The sequence below is a fragment of the Acipenser ruthenus genome, chromosome 7 (genome assembly GCF_902713425.1).
Source record: "Acipenser ruthenus chromosome 7, fAciRut3.2 maternal haplotype, whole genome shotgun sequence".
Taxonomy (NCBI): domain Eukaryota; kingdom Metazoa; phylum Chordata; class Actinopteri; order Acipenseriformes; family Acipenseridae; genus Acipenser; species Acipenser ruthenus.
In genome coordinates, this window is record NC_081195.1 from 67,698,882 (window position 1) to 67,714,364 (window position 15,483).

The 15,483-nt window shown below is 37.5% G+C and overlaps 1 protein-coding gene across 3 annotated transcripts in view; it reads left to right on the top strand.

Moving 5' to 3' along the window:
* Nucleotides 1-8,407: 8,407 nt before the first annotated feature.
* LOC117415790 (zinc finger protein AEBP2) overlaps nt 8,408-15,483 on the top strand; it is a 44,216-nt gene continuing 37,140 nt past the window's right edge. For all 3 annotated transcript variants that reach the window (XM_059027712.1, XM_059027711.1, XM_059027713.1), the window contains exon 1: nt 8,408-9,046. In XM_059027712.1, coding sequence (XP_058883695.1) covers nt 8,520-9,046 — 527 coding nt within the window. In that variant the 5' untranslated portion in view covers nt 8,408-8,519. The remainder of the gene's footprint in view (nt 9,047-15,483) is intronic.

Genomic DNA, 15,483 nt, shown 5'->3' on the forward strand with positions numbered 1-15,483 from the left:
TCCTATACACAAACCTATACTGTACTTCAGTACATTAACCCTCATATACACAAACCTATACTGTACTTCAGTACATTAACCCTCTCATATACACAAACCTATACTGTACTTCAGTACATTAACCCTCTCTCATATACACAAACCTATACTGTACTTCAGTACATTAACCCTCTCTCATATACACAAACCTATACTGTACTTCAGTACATTAACCCTCTCATATACACAAACCTATACTGTACTTCAGTACATTAACCCTCTCATATACACAAACCTATACTGTACTTCAGTACATTAACCCTCTCTCATATACACAAACCTATACTGTACTTCAGTACATTAACCCTCTCTCATATACACAAACCTATACTGTACTTCAGTACATTAACCCTCTCATATACACAAACCTATACTGTACTTCAGTACATTAACCCTCTCATATACACAAACCTATACTGTACTTCAGTACATTAACCCTCTCATATACACAAACCTATACTGTACTTCAGTACATTAACCCTCTCATATACACAAACCTATACTGTACTTCAGTACATTAACCCTCTCTCATATACACAAACATATACTGTACTTCAGTACATTAACCCTCTCTCATACACAAACCTATACTCTACTTCAGTACATTAACCCTCTCCTATACACAAACCTATACTGTACTTCAGTACATGAACCCTCATATACACAAACCTATACTGTACTTCAGTACATTAACCCTGTCATACACACATATACTGTACTTCAGTACATTAACCCTCTCATATACACACACATACTGCAGTACATTAACCCTCTCTCATATACACAAACATATACTGTACTTCAGTACATTAACCCTCTCTCATATACACAAACATATACTGTACTTCAGTATATTAACCCTCTCATATACACAAACCTATACTGTACTTCAGTACATTAACCCTCTCATATACACAAACCTATACTGTACTTCAGTACATTAACCCTCTCATATACACAAACCTATACTGTACTTCAGTACATTAACCCTCTCATATACACAAACCTATACTGTACTTCAGTACATTAACCCTCTCATATACACAAACCTATACTGTACTTCAGTACATTAACCCTCTCATATACACAAACCTATACTGTACTTCAGTACATTAACCCTCTCATATACACAAACCTATACTGTACTTCAGTATATTAACCCTCTCATATACACAAACCTATACTGTACTTCAGTACATTAACCCTCTCATATACACAAACCTATACTGTACTTCAGTACATTAACCCTCTCTCATATACACAAACCTATACTGTACTTCAGTATATTAACCCTCTCATATACACAAACCTATACTGTACTTCAGTATATTAACCCTCTCATATACACAAACCTATACTGTACTTCAGTATATTAACCCTCTCATATACACAAACCTATACTGTACTTCAGTATATTAACCCTCTCATATACACAAACCTATACTGTACTTCAGTATATTAACCCTCTCTCATATACACAAACCTATACTGTACTTAAGTACATTAACCCTCTCATATACACAAACCTATACTGTACTTAAGTACATTAACCCTCTCATATACACAAACCTATACTCTACTTCAGTACATTAACCCTCTCATATACACAAACCTATACTGTACTTCAGTACATTAACCCTCTCTCATATACACAAACCTATACTGTACTTCAGTATATTAACCCTCTCATATACACAAACCTATACTGTACTTCAGTACATTAACCCTCTCTCATATACACACACATATACTGTACTTCAGTACATTAACCCTCTCTCATATACAAACCCATACTGTACTTCAGTATATTAACCCTCTCATATACACAAACCTATACTGTACTTCAGTACATTAACCCTCTCTCATATACACAAACCTATACTGTACTTAAGTACATTAACCCTCTCATATACACAAACCTATACTGTACTTCAGTACATTAACCCTCTCATATACACAAACCTATACTGTACTTCAGTACATTAACCCTCTCATATACACAAACATACACTGTACTTCAGTACATTAACCCTCTCATATACACAAACCTATACTGTACTTCAGTACATTAACCCTCTCTCATATACACACACATATACTGTACTTCAGTACATTAACCCTCTCTCATACACAAACCTATACTGTACTTCAGTACATTAACCCTCTCATATACACAAACCTATACTGTACTTCAGTACATTAACCCTCTCTCATATACACACACATATACTCTACTTCAGTACATTAACCCTCTCTCATATACACAAACCTATACTGTACTTCAGTACATTAACCCTCTCATATACACAAACATACACTGTACTTCAGTACATTAACCCTCTCTCATATACACACACATATACTGTACTTCAGTACATTAACCCTCTCTCATATACACACACATATACTCTACTTCAGTACATTAACCCTCTCTCATATACACAAACCTATACTGTACTTCAGTACATTAACCCTCTCATATACACAAACATACACTGTACTTCAGTACATTAACCCTCTCTCATATACACAAACCTATACTGTACTTCAGTACATTAACCCTCTCATATACACAAACATACACTGTACTTCAGTACATTAAACCTCTCTCATATACACAAACCTATACTGTACTTCAGTACATTAACCCTCTCTCATATACACACACATATACTGTACTTCAGTACATTAACCCTCTCCTATACACAAACCTATACTGTACTTCAGTACATTAACCCTCTCATATACACAAACCTATACTGTACTTCAGTACATTAACCCTGTCATACACACATATACTGTACTTCAGTACATTAACCCTCTCATATACACACACATACTGCAGTACATTAACCCTCTCTCATATACACAAACATATACTGTACTTCAGTATATTAACCCTCTCATATACACAAACCTATACTGTACTTCAGTACATTAACCCTCTCATATACACAAACCTATACTGTACTTCAGTACATTAACCCTCTCATATACACAAACCTATACTGTACTTCAGTACATTAACCCTCTCATATACACAAACCTATACTGTACTTCAGTACATTAACCCTCTCATATACACAAACCTATACTGTACTTCAGTACATTAACCCTCTCATATACACAAACCTATACTGTACTTCAGTATATTAACCCTCTCATATACACAAACCTATACTGTACTTAAGTACATTAACCCTCTCATATACACAAACCTATACTGTACTTCAGTACATTAACCCTCTCATATACACAAACCTATACTGTACTTCAGTACATTAACCCTCTCTCATATACACAAACCTATACTGTACTTCAGTATATTAACCCTCTCATATACACAAACCTATACTGTACTTCAGTATATTAACCCTCTCATATACACAAACCTATACTGTACTTCAGTATATTAACCCTCTCATATACACAAACCTATACTGTACTTCAGTATATTAACCCTCTCATATACACAAACCTATACTGTACTTCAGTATATTAACCCTCTCTCATATACACAAACCTATACTGTACTTCAGTATATTAACCCTCTCATATACACAAACCTATACTGTACTTCAGTATATTAACCCTCTCATATACACAAACCTATACTGTACTTAAGTACATTAACCCTCTCATATACACAAACCTATACTCTACTTCAGTACATTAACCCTCTCATATACACAAACCTATACTGTACTTCAGTACATTAACCCTCTCTCATATACACACACATATACTGTACTTCAGTACATTAACCCTCTCTCATATACACAAACCTATACTGTACTTCAGTATATTAACCCTCTCATATACACAAACCTATACTGTACTTCAGTACATTAACCCTCTCTCATATACACACACATATACTGTACTTCAGTACATTAACCCTCTCTCATATACACAAACCTATACTGTACTTCAGTATATTAACCCTCTCATATACACAAACCTATACTGTACTTCAGTACATTAACCCTCTCTCATATACACACACATATACTGTACTTCAGTACATTAACCCTCTCTCATATACAAACCCATACTGTACTTCAGTATATTAACCCTCTCATATACACAAACCTATACTGTACTTCAGTACATTAACCCTCTCTCATATACACAAACCTATACTGTACTTAAGTACATTAACCCTCTCATATACACAAACCTATACTGTACTTCAGTACATTAACCCTCTCATATACACAAACCTATACTGTACTTCAGTACATTAACCCTCTCATATACACAAACATACACTGTACTTCAGTACATTAACCCTCTCATATACACAAACCTATACTGTACTTCAGTACATTAACCCTCTCTCATATACACACACATATACTGTACTTCAGTACATTAACCCTCTCTCATACACAAACCTATACTGTACTTCAGTACATTAACCCTCTCATATACACAAACCTATACTGTACTTCAGTACATTAACCCTCTCTCATATACACACACATATACTGTACTTCAGTACATTAACCCTCTCTCATATACAAACCCATACTGTACTTCAGTATATTAACCCTCTCATATACACAAACCTATACTGTACTTCAGTACATTAACCCTCTCTCATATACACAAACCTATACTGTACTTAAGTACATTAACCCTCTCATATACACAAACCTATACTGTACTTCAGTACATTAACCCTCTCATATACACAAACCTATACTGTACTTCAGTACATTAACCCTCTCATATACACAAACATACACTGTACTTCAGTACATTAACCCTCTCATATACACAAACCTATACTGTACTTCAGTACATTAACCCTCTCTCATATACACACACATATACTGTACTTCAGTACATTAACCCTCTCTCATACACAAACCTATACTGTACTTCAGTACATTAACCCTCTCATATACACAAACCTATACTGTACTTCAGTACATTAACCCTCTCTCATATACACAAACCTATACTGTACTTCAGTACATTAACCCTCTCATATACACAAACATACACTGTACTTCAGTACATTAACCCTCTCTCATATACACAAACCTATACTGTACTTCAGTACATTAACCCTCTCATATACACAAACATACACTGTACTTCAGTACATTAAACCTCTCTCATATACACAAACCTATACTGTACTTCAGTACATTAACCCTCTCTCATATACACACACATATACTCTACTTCAGTACATTAACCCTCTCTCATATATACACACATATACTGTACTTCAGTACATTAACCCTCTCCTATACACAAACCTATACTGTACTTCAGTACATTAACCCTCTCATATACACAAACCTATACTGTACTTCAGTACATTAACCCTGTCATACACACATATACTGTACTTCAGTACATTAACCCTCTCATATACACACACATACTGCAGTACATTAACCCTCTCTCATATACACAAACATATACTGTACTTCAGTACATTAACCCTCTCTCATATACACAAACATATACTGTACTTCAGTATATTAACCCTCTCATATACACAAACCTATACTGTACTTCAGTACATTAACCCTCTCATATACACAAACCTATACTGTACTTCAGTACATTAACCCTCTCATATACACAAACCTATACTGTACTTCAGTACATTAACCCTCTCATATACACAAACCTATACTGTACTTCAGTACATTAACCCTCTCATATACACAAACCTATACTGTACTTCAGTACATTAACCCTCTCATATACACAAACCTATACTGTACTTCAGTACATTAACCCTCTCATATACACAAACCTATACTGTACTTCAGTATATTAACCCTCTCATATACACAAACCTATACTGTACTTAAGTACATTAACCCTCTCATATACACAAACCTATACTGTACTTCAGTACATTAACCCTCTCATATACACAAACCTATACTGTACTTCAGTACATTAACCCTCTCTCATATACACAAACCTATACTGTACTTCAGTATATTAACCCTCTCATATACACAAACCTATACTGTACTTCAGTATATTAACCCTCTCATATACACAAACCTATACTGTACTTCAGTATATTAACCCTCTCTCATATACACAAACCTATACTGTACTTAAGTACATTAACCCTCTCATATACACAAACCTATACTGTACTTAAGTACATTAACCCTCTCATATACACAAACCTATACTCTACTTCAGTACATTAACCCTCTCATATACACAAACCTATACTGTACTTCAGTACATTAACCCTCTCTCATATACACAAACCTATACTGTACTTCAGTACATTAACCCTCTCATATACACAAACCTATACTGTACTTCAGTACATTAACCCTCTCATATACACAAACCTATACTGTACTTCAGTACATTAACCCTCTCATATACACAAACATACACTGTACTTCAGTACATTAACCCTCTCTCATATACAAACCCATACTGTACTTCAGTATATTAACCCTCTCATATACACAAACCTATACTGTACTTCAGTACATTAACCCTCTCTCATATACACAAACCTATACTGTACTTAAGTACATTAACCCTCTCATATACACAAACCTATACTGTACTTCAGTACATTAACCCTCTCTCATATACACAAACCTATACTGTACTTCAGTATATTAACCCTCTCATATACACAAACCTATACTGTACTTCAGTACATTAACCCTCTCTCATATACACAAACCTATACTGTACTTAAGTACATTAACCCTCTCATATACACAAACCTATACTGTACTTCAGTACATTAACCCCCTCTCATATACACAAACCTATACTGTACTTCAGTATATTAACCCTCTCATATACACAAACCTATACTGTACTTAAGTACATTAACCCTCTCATATACACAAACCTATACTGTACTTCAGTACATTAACCCTCTCATATACACAAACATACACTGTACTTCAGTACATTAAACCTCTCTCATATACACACACATATACTGTACTTCAGTACATTAACCCTCTCTCATATACACACACATATACTGTACTTCAGTACATTAACCCTCTCTCATATACACACACATATACTCTACTTCAGTACATTAACCCTCTCTCATATACACACACATATACTGTACTTCAGTACATTAACCCTCTCATATACACAAACCTATACTGTACTTAAGTACATTAACCCTCTCATATACACAAACCTATACTGTACTTCAGTACATTAACCCTCTCATATACACAAACCTATACTGTACTTCAGTACATTAACCCTCTCATATACACAAACCTATACTGTACTTCAGTACATTAACCCTCTCATATACACAAACCCATACTGTACTTCAGTACATTAACCCTCTCTCATATACACACACATATACTGTACTTCAGTACATTAACCCTCTCTCATATACACACACATATACTCTACTTCAGTACATTAACCCTCTCTCATATACACACACATATACTGTACTTCAGTACATTAACCCTCTCTCATACACAAACCCATACTGTACTTCAGTACATTAACCCTCTCTCATATACACAAACCTATACTGTACTTCAGTACATTAACCCTCTCATATACACAAACATACACTGTACTTCAGTACATTAACCCTCTCATATACACACTATCCCCGTCAAGAACTCTCAGAGTAATAGATTGGTACATACAATATCAGTGGTGTAGTGCTATATTTAGAAGTGAGGGGCCGCTACTATTTTAAACAGAAGTGCATCCGTTTGCAAAAAAATATGTGTAAGGCCACAGTACCCTTTATTTGCTTGTTGCGATTCAGTTTTATCTTTTAAGTAAACGTTTAGCTTATTTTATCTACAGTATTTCTTATATTGGTCTAAAAATAAGAACTGTTTCAATGATCACATATAATTGTAAAACGCTGGCACCTCAGCACAGTGTTGTTACAGGTTCCCTTCACCTCTATTCACACCTGTTGTTCCAGACCAGGCAAGCTTCAATCTGTTTTCATTATTTCTCAAGAGTTTCTTAGTTATTATATTCTTTGCTTATTTGTATGGATGAAGGACTTGTAGTCCGAAACGTCCTGATAATTGATTTGTAATCAATTGTTCTACCTTTTTAAGTACCTGAAATAACCTTTTCTCTTTTTTCTTATTGATCATTTTGGTACACAGCAGTTTTCCTTTTTTTCTCTTTATATATATATATATATATATATATATATATATATATATATAATATATATATATATATATATATATATATATATATATATTCACGCTGGGGTAAATGCAGCTGGCTCTTTGAGCTTTATATATATATTCAAAATAGCAACTTACGCAACAATTCCACTTACTACATAACTACATGATGGAACATCGCGTCTCTAGGGGCGGTGCAGCAGCCTTACGACGTCATCGCCTTGTCTCCTCCCATTCGCCGCTCGGCGTTCTCTCCTGTCGTTGCTGTTTGTGTATCACTGAGACGAGAGAGACTCACAGGTTTCAGGAAAGATGGCGGCCACTTCATCAGATAGCGCTGAGCAAGACTCCCCCTCATCCAGCAACGAAAACGGGGCGCCACCGCTAGGTGAGACCGAGGACGAGCTGCGGGGCCTGCAGCTCCAAGAACTGAAGCAGAGCAACGAAGAGAAAATGGAAGCGGGAGGAGAGGGAAATGGTGAGAGAGAGGTTAGGGGAGACGGGGACGGAAAAGCTGCTGTCGCTGAAGAGGAGGATGAAGAGGAGGAGATAGGTAGCGTGAGTGCCGGTGGCGAGGAGGAGACCTCCGAGCAGCAAAGCCCGGCTAGCAGCAGCGAGACCGGGGACGGCCCGGAGAAAGAGATCAAACAGGAACAAAGGGAAGAGTGCGAGTCCGTGTCCGGCGACGGTAATGAGAAGAGCAAAGCTGCAGAGGATACCATCGACAAGATCAGCACCACGGGCGGCTTAACCAGCGAGCATGCTAACAAGAGACGGGCCAGTGTGGAAATCTCCTCCTCAGACGGGGAACCCCTAAGCCGCATGGACTCTGAAGACAGGTCAGTGGTACCGATTAAAACTGTGTCGTACTGCCACGCACACAGCCGAGACTGGCCGCTAACTGTGTGTGTGTAATAATGTTGTCTAGTGTACAGTACCAGCCAAACACTGTATGAATCTATCATCATCAGCAGCTCTCTGTCAATAGGTGTGCTGTTTTTAAAACAAATAAATACACGAGAGAGATTGCTGGGCGGTACAAATCAGAACACCAGCATTACGGGTCACAAAAGTTGATTTAAAAATCCGTTGTCGTCGTAGATGTTAATTGTGTTTTACATCGTGGTCTCGAGACCGTGATCCGGGAACTTGGCATTTAAATATATTTTAAAAAGACAGCTGTAACATTTTAAAAATAAAGTTGCAAATATTTAAGATCCGTGTTTTTGAAGAAATCGTCAACCTATGATAATATGTCTAATCATGCCATGTAACACAAATCACTGTACACTTTAAAACTGCAGTTCTAAACCGCTAAGGGGTTTAAATCGTCGTTTTAAAAGTCCACGCATCGGTGTTAAAACTGCAGCTTGTTTCAACACAGTGCGAAGCTGGTCGTCTGCACACGCAGTTAGGAGAGATGTAAGTACCATGTTGTTGATATGCAGCACTGCACTTCAGAGGAGTCGGTTTGGGTAACAAAGAAAAGTTCATCGACGCGAATAGGCTGTTCGAATCGCATGATTAGACATATTATCACAGGCTGACGATTTCCATTTCAACCATTTTAAATGTCATTCTAAATAGTCCACGCAGCGGTGCATATAAGCAAATGTGAAACGAAAATAATAAATAAAATCACTTTATTGTAAACATGTGATAAATTGTTCATGCAAGTCACTTTGTCATTGCAACTAACACGTTTACATTAGGGTCATCATATTGATAACATTAACAGGCAACACTGTTGCTGTCATTTATTTTTGCCCCATACAACCGAGTCTTATCGGATAGAAAACTGAAAAAGCAGATGCTAACAGATTCGATCTTGTTAAGTGGAGTAGCTGGAAATACGAGACTGCAAAAACACATCTATATTAATCTAGCCTAATTCATCCTGCTGCTTAAAATAAAATACGTAAGAAAAAATACATAAAAATACAAAATAAATACTACGATCGAAACAAATAGAGAGAGGGCGCGCCTGGCATATCTCCAGATAGAGAATACAAAGTTAAAGACAGCAAGCAGGGGTTAGTTTGTTCCAGTCTTGACATATATATATACTTAATACATTTCCAGCGTTATTTTATTGTATCGGTTTTACCTTTTGCAAGTTACTATCCAGAAATATAAAAAAGGAATACATTTTTATATTGGAGCGGGCAAAAAACAAACAACGCAATCATTTAGAAGTCTAATTTGATTTATATTAAAATAATACATGTATTTTGCTCTAATTGCTTGTCCTTAATTGGAGTTAAGTGTCCTTGCACGGGTCAATGACATCGATGCTTAACCATTTCACATGACTCCCTTATGGCGTGTGTAGATGATGATGAAGATGACTATTATTGCTACTGTTATTGGTAACATTATTTTTCTTTTGGTGGTTTTCAAGAACATACCATGCATTTACAGTACTAAACCCTTATTTCATAAACCATTCATTTCACCAACAATGTGTTTCCATCATATTCATCAAAACACTCTCTTCCTGAGCAATGTGGGGAGATGGAAAGTACCTCGGGTGACACAGATATTAAGAATACAACACCTTATCAATGTGGGGAGGTGGAAAGTGCCACAGGTGACACAGCTATTAAGAATACACCGGAACCTGGCTGAAGACTCCTGATACAGCTGAATGAGAGGCACTGTCCGCACAACAAGCCGTGGGATAAGTGAGAATTCTGTGTAGTTATGAGAAGAAGCAAAGAAAACCTGCAGAGTCCAAAATGTCGGTTTAGCTAAGACGTGGTGTTCTTCAGAGTTGTACAGTGCAGTATGTGTCTCTGTGTTAGTTGACACTCCTACAGATCATATTTGCATTAATCACTTTTATTTTTTCACTCACTCAAGATGTTTATCAGTCAGACTTTCGTTATCGGCTCTCAAATGAGAGAGAAAATAGGTCATTTTAAAGTAATTCTGTAATGATAATAAATCATAGCAGCTACTGTATGTGCAGACACGTACTGCATGTATGCCTACATACAGTGCTGTGAAAGTATTTGCCCCCTGTCTGATTTTCTGCATTTTTGCATATTTTTGACACTGAATGTTATCAGATCTTCAACCAAAACCTAATATTAGGTAAAAGGGACCCTGAGTGAACAAATAACACAAAAATTTGATACATATTTCATTCATTTATTAAAGAAAGTTATGCAACACCCAATGCCCCTGTGTGAAAAAGTAAATTGCCCCCCCAAGACTCTAACTGGCTACACCACCTTTAGCAGCAATAACTGCAACCAAATGCTTCCTGTAGTTATTGCGCAGCGCTGTGGAGGAATTTTGGCCCACTCCTCCATGCAGAACTGCTTCAACTCAGTGACATTTGTGGGTTTTCGAGCATGAACTGCTCGTTTCAGGTCCTGCCACAACATCTCATTGGGGTTTAGGTCTGGATTTTGACTAGGCCATTCCAAAACTTTAAATTTCTTGTTCTTCAACCATTCTGATGTAGACTTGCTTGTGTGTTACGGATCATTGTCTTGCTGCATGACCCAGCTGTGCTTCAGCTTCAGCTCACGGACGGATGGCCTGACATTCTCCTGTAGAATTCTCTGATACAGAGCAGAATTCATGGTTCCTTCAATGATGGCAAGGCGTCCAGGTCCTGATGCAGCAAAGCATTCCCAAACCATGACACTACCACCACCATGCTTGACCGTTGGTATGAAGTTCTTACTGTGGAATGCAGTGTTTGGTTTTCGCCAGACATAATGGGGCACATGTCGGCCAAAAAGTTCCACTTTTGACTCATCTGTTCATAGAACATTGTTCCAGAACTCTTGAGGATCATCCAGGTGCTTTTTGGCAAACTTGAGACAAGCATTCATGTTCTTCTTAGTGAGCAATGGTTTCCGCCTTGCTACTCTACTATGAATCCCATTTTTGCCCAGTGTCTTTCTGATGGTGGCGTCATGAACACTGACCTTAGACGAGGCGAGAGAGGCCTGCAGATCCCTGGATGTTGTTCCAGGGTTCTTTGTGACTTCCTGGACGATTTTATGCCTTGCTCTTGGAGAGATTTTGGCAGGACGGCCACTCCTGGGAAGATTCACTACTGTCCCAAACTTTCTCCATTTGGACAATATGGCTCTGACTGTGGTTCGGTGGAGCCATCGAGCCTTAGAAATGGCTTTGTAACCCTTTCCAGACTGATGGGCATCAACAACTTTTTTCCTGGAGGTCTTCAGGAATTTCGTTTGTTCGTGGCATGATATGCCTCTAGAACCTGTGTTCTGACAACTTCACTCTGATGGTGAGGGCCAAAGTTAGTCAGATTTATATTGGGCAGGGCTGGCCCAAATCAGGCCTGGTTGTTAACCAAAGTACTCAAACAGCTGACCCTAATTATCCCTTTAATTGGGTTGAGTTAACTAGGGGGGGCAATAACTTCTTCACACCTGAAGATTGCTTGTTTGATTACCTTGCACACCAAACAAATGAAAGAAGCACCAAATTTTGATGTCATTTTTCTCTGACTCCCTCTATATACTACTACAACGTACAAAGAAATCTGACCTAAATACAATGTGAAAAATGTGCAACAATGCAGAAAATCAGACGGGGCAAATACTTTTTCACGGCACTGTAGGTTACAGACTAGATTCCACAAGTAGATCTGGAGAAATCCTGCTTCTGAATTTCCAGCTGGAGTACAGTAGCACACCAGTGACCCAGACTGGTCTTGCTTCAACATTCTCTGGATAACTGGGATACCTTCAACCATCTCAGCTTAGAAAGCTACCAGCCACTTTCTCAATTTGATGAAACTTCTTTCCTTTAAATCCTAAGACAATAAGAAAAAAATAAATTCAATGTCAGTTTTGATCCACTTTTTATGAATATTACAGTATTCAGTACTGGATTGATGCACTTTTGAATGCGCCTAACTGTGTAGCTTTTCTGAACTCCTTGACAAGGTATAGGGGAAAGGAACGTAAGAGGTATAGAACGGTGAGAAATATGAATTTCAGAGAATCAAAAGGGAGGAATCACAAAGAATGAAAAAACAAGCAGCCTGGCGAACAGAGCTCAAGTCCCTGCTGATCAGGGCAGCATGCGAGACAGAAGTGTGACTAGTGCAGGGGGGAATCAGAGGCTTGAATATATGTAAATTAGGTGGCATGGCGTGAGAAAGGAAACTCTAGGTATGTTTATCCAGTTAATGATTAACTGTTGAGATTGCTGAGAGATTCTGTGGCTGAAGAGCAAAGCTTGAGATTTTGTAATTCATTTTTTCTACCACGCTAATTGTATCTCTTTCAGTCACTGCGTGTATCATTGTATGGCTCCCTATCAATGCTTTACATTAGAATGCATGATGGCAGGGTAATTCTCCTGACCCATAGAAATCACATAAACAGTTTTACCATCAGATAAGGACACTGAGGGATATAGGATAGTGGTCGTTGGAAAAATGTGCCTCTTCGTGGAATCTCTTTTCCATTATTGCTTTTTACCTGAAAATTAGAATTCAGGTGAATCTATTAGAAGGAGAGCGTGTATCAGAACTCAATCTGACTCTGCCTGCAGTGCTCTAGTGTGTGCAGTACAGATGGGGGCTGCTTCATGGGGAATCTGCAGGGGGGGTGTAGGCAGTTCAAATGCACTTCACCACATTCAGAACACGGAGGGGGAGGGGGAGGGGGAGGGGGAGGGGGTGAAAATGTGGTAAGGGACTAGCAAGAAAGTTGTTATGGTAATGGGAGAAAAGAAATGCTTAAACAAAACATCTGGAAATAAGTACTGTATTTCATCACAGATTGAACACTTGCAAACTGAAACCAGGTGGAGACAATTATTTTTTCATAGAAATCAACTAGCAATCAACTATAATGTTAAATTGTCAAAATGTATAACTTCAAAATTATTTCCCAAAATGAAAGTACATTTCTGGACTGTTTGTAATTTTAAAAACAAATATTCCTTTTATCTGTAGCTTTGGGCCATATTCACAGAAGCTTAAGGACTGTCTTAAGGATTGTTTTTTAAAGACACAAATCTGTGCTTTGAAAATAAACTCTAAAACAGTTAGTTTTCATGAACTGCAAGCTTGATACAATTCAAATGTTTAACAAAACATTTCTTAGAACAGCCCTTAGTTAACGGATGAAACGGGGCCGTTCTATGAAAATGCCATGTTTGCTGCACTGGTTATTCACCGATAACTGTGGTTCTCAGCACTATGTATTAAGACAGCACACCACCACACGACCTTGGGCATGCAATTAGTCTCATATCGATGACTCTACAGCGTGACGAGGATTGCTGTCTCTGTTTCAGAATCAGATTGACTTTTAGATACTATGAGTTTCAGAGCTCTGGTTTTGCCTGTTATTCAATATCCCCTGTAGAACAGCACGACAAGAACCTCAGCCTCCTCACACACAGAGAACAGGGCTGTCAAGAGTACAAAAGCCTTTATCCACATGTGCTGGAAGAAACTCGGCAGATGCACTTTTACACACACTCATTGAACAAGCCTTAGGAATGGAATGATGTTTTCACTCTGAAGTTTTGTACCATCAGTAGCGAGCTTGTGGTTTATGCAGACCATTTCATCTAAAACTGTAATCCACATGTGTAGCGTCTTTAAAGTGAAGTATATTTTGAAATGCTTTAGTGGTTTCCACCTGGGAAGGTATTACGTTTTATGAACAGGACAATAGGACAGCAGGATATCAACGAACTACAAATTGATGCCAAAATCTAGTGAAAGAGCATTGTGGTACTCATTGATTCAGATTGAACAAAAGCTGTTTTATCTTTTTAGAGAGAATTACTATTGAACCTTTTCATGCATGGTGACCTCATGGGGACGGATATATAAAGAAGAAAAAGCAAAGGGGGGTGGATCAGTGAAATATATTTAATATTTAATGTTTTATTGGAAACTGTAAAAGCCAGAATAATGGCATAAATATCAAACACCGGTTAATTAATCAAAAACAAACTTGAATGTATGTATTTGTCTGAAAGTAACTCAAGACTGTGAATAGTGCCCAGTATTAAACCTTGTGCAGCATAGGGTTTTAAAGGGTTATTCTGCATTTCAGAATATTTAATTTGTAGCCTGTTGATTTATTACTTGCAGGACACATACTTTAGACACATACATTAGATATTCTAAAAAGTATCCCTTTTAACTCAGAACTTTCTATTTGCTTTACCAAACTAACTTCATAAAACACCTGTCAGCTTGTACCATTCTCATCGTCATGTAAGCCTGGCTTGTCAAACTGATCTGAAACAGTATTCT